The sequence below is a fragment of the Pygoscelis adeliae genome, unplaced genomic scaffold (assembly GCF_000699105.1).
Source record: "Pygoscelis adeliae isolate BGI_AS28 unplaced genomic scaffold, ASM69910v1 Scaffold838, whole genome shotgun sequence".
In the NCBI taxonomy this organism is placed as follows: Eukaryota; Metazoa; Chordata; class Aves; order Sphenisciformes; family Spheniscidae; genus Pygoscelis; species Pygoscelis adeliae.
Genome location: NW_008825277.1, coordinates 92,071 through 93,412, shown reverse-complemented (window position 1 = coordinate 93,412; position 1,342 = coordinate 92,071). Strand labels below are relative to the sequence as shown.

At 61.5% G+C, this 1,342-nt stretch overlaps 1 protein-coding gene across 1 annotated transcript in view; it reads right to left on the bottom strand.

Moving 5' to 3' along the window:
- The window catches only part of LOC103921833 (AP-1 complex subunit beta-1-like), a 12,044-nt gene that overhangs the window by 6,672 nt on the left and 4,030 nt on the right, over positions 1 to 1,342 (bottom strand). Inside the window, exons 4-5 of the mRNA XM_009329860.1 lie at positions 1,043 to 1,288; positions 25 to 207 (exon numbers count right to left, since the gene is read on the bottom strand). Of these exons, the coding sequence (XP_009328135.1) occupies positions 25 to 207; positions 1,043 to 1,288 (429 nt within the window). The remainder of the gene's footprint in view (positions 1 to 24; positions 208 to 1,042; positions 1,289 to 1,342) is intronic.

The following is a 1,342-nucleotide window of genomic DNA, read 5'->3' as shown; positions in this document are numbered from 1 at the left end:
CCAGAGCCTCCCTCACCTCTGGGCTTCCCGGTCATCCTTGGGCATGTAGTTTGCCAGGCAGTCCAGGATGAAGATCTGGCCCCACTCGGTGCACTCGTTCAAGGCCGTGAGCAGCTTGTTGATGGACTGGGGGTTGAGGTCCAGGAGGTTACTGCTCGGGTGAGACTCCGCTATTTCCGAGAGCGCCGCTACTGCGTTGGCCACTACCTGCCAGAGGGGACAGGGCACGTGTCAGGTGACAGGGAGCGTTAGGTGACACCAAAGCGTCCTTCAACAGCCTGGGGGAAAGCTGGTGCAAGCAGGGGAGCTGCATCCTCAGTATCGGCACCTCGCAACCCAGCAACATCTGGGCACCGGCTTCTCCCTCCCCACCAGCTGATCGTCAGGAGATGAGCAATCACCGCCGGCACGGTCCCCCCCCACCCACGCCACATCTCCGACGGTTCGCGCGTGTTCAGCGGGAGTCAGCCTTGGCTCCCTGCCCAGCGCGGAGGAGCCCGCTCTAGCTCCCCTTCCCCGGGCAGTCGGGCTGCTCTGCGGAGCCCCATCACTTTCTGCGGCAGCTCCCGGGCTCGCTGCTACGCCCGCGGCAAGATCTGAAGAGCAGCAAGGGCTGGGGGAAGAGAAACCCTGGGGAAAGCAGGCTTTAAAGTTTCCTCACGCCTGGGGAAAGGGAGGGAGCCTAGGAAACCCTCACCAGAGGCAAAAGCCGCCAGCTACATGGTACCAGAGCCGAGCGTCAGCTCCCCTCTGCCGCCATCCCTTGCTCCGAGCTGGCCGGGGCAGCCTCCTCCCCACTGGGAACAGACTAATAACGCGCTGCCAAGGAATCCGAGACACCTTCCATCCAGGAGACAGGGTTACAGGACAAGGAACGCAGCCTGCAACCCTCAGAAAGAGCTGTCCCCAAAAGCGGCCTCTTAAGCGCCGAAAAGAGAGCGAAGGGGAGCACGGGAGGAAAGGAGTCAGGATGTAAAGGTGAAGGGAGAGCATTTACTGCCGCTTGAATGAAGAGAAGACGGAAAAGGCAAAAGATAATCACCATGGGGTTGGAGTCCGAGATGAGGTCCTTAAGGGTGTCCAGGAAGCCCTGGTCCTCCACCAGCTGGGCGTTGATGTCGTGGAGCTTCGCCACACAGACGGCTGCCGTCTTGCGCACGTAAGGGTCCTCGTCCTTCAGGCACTTCCTCAGGGGCTCACAGAGATACTCCGTTATCTTGTCCACGCGGATGCAGCCCATGGTCCGCACAGCCAGGGCCCGGATCAGGGGGTTTGGGTCCTCGCAGTCCTGGGGGGGGGGGATGAGAGAGGGAGGGCAGATTCCCAGGGCCTCTTCTTGAAT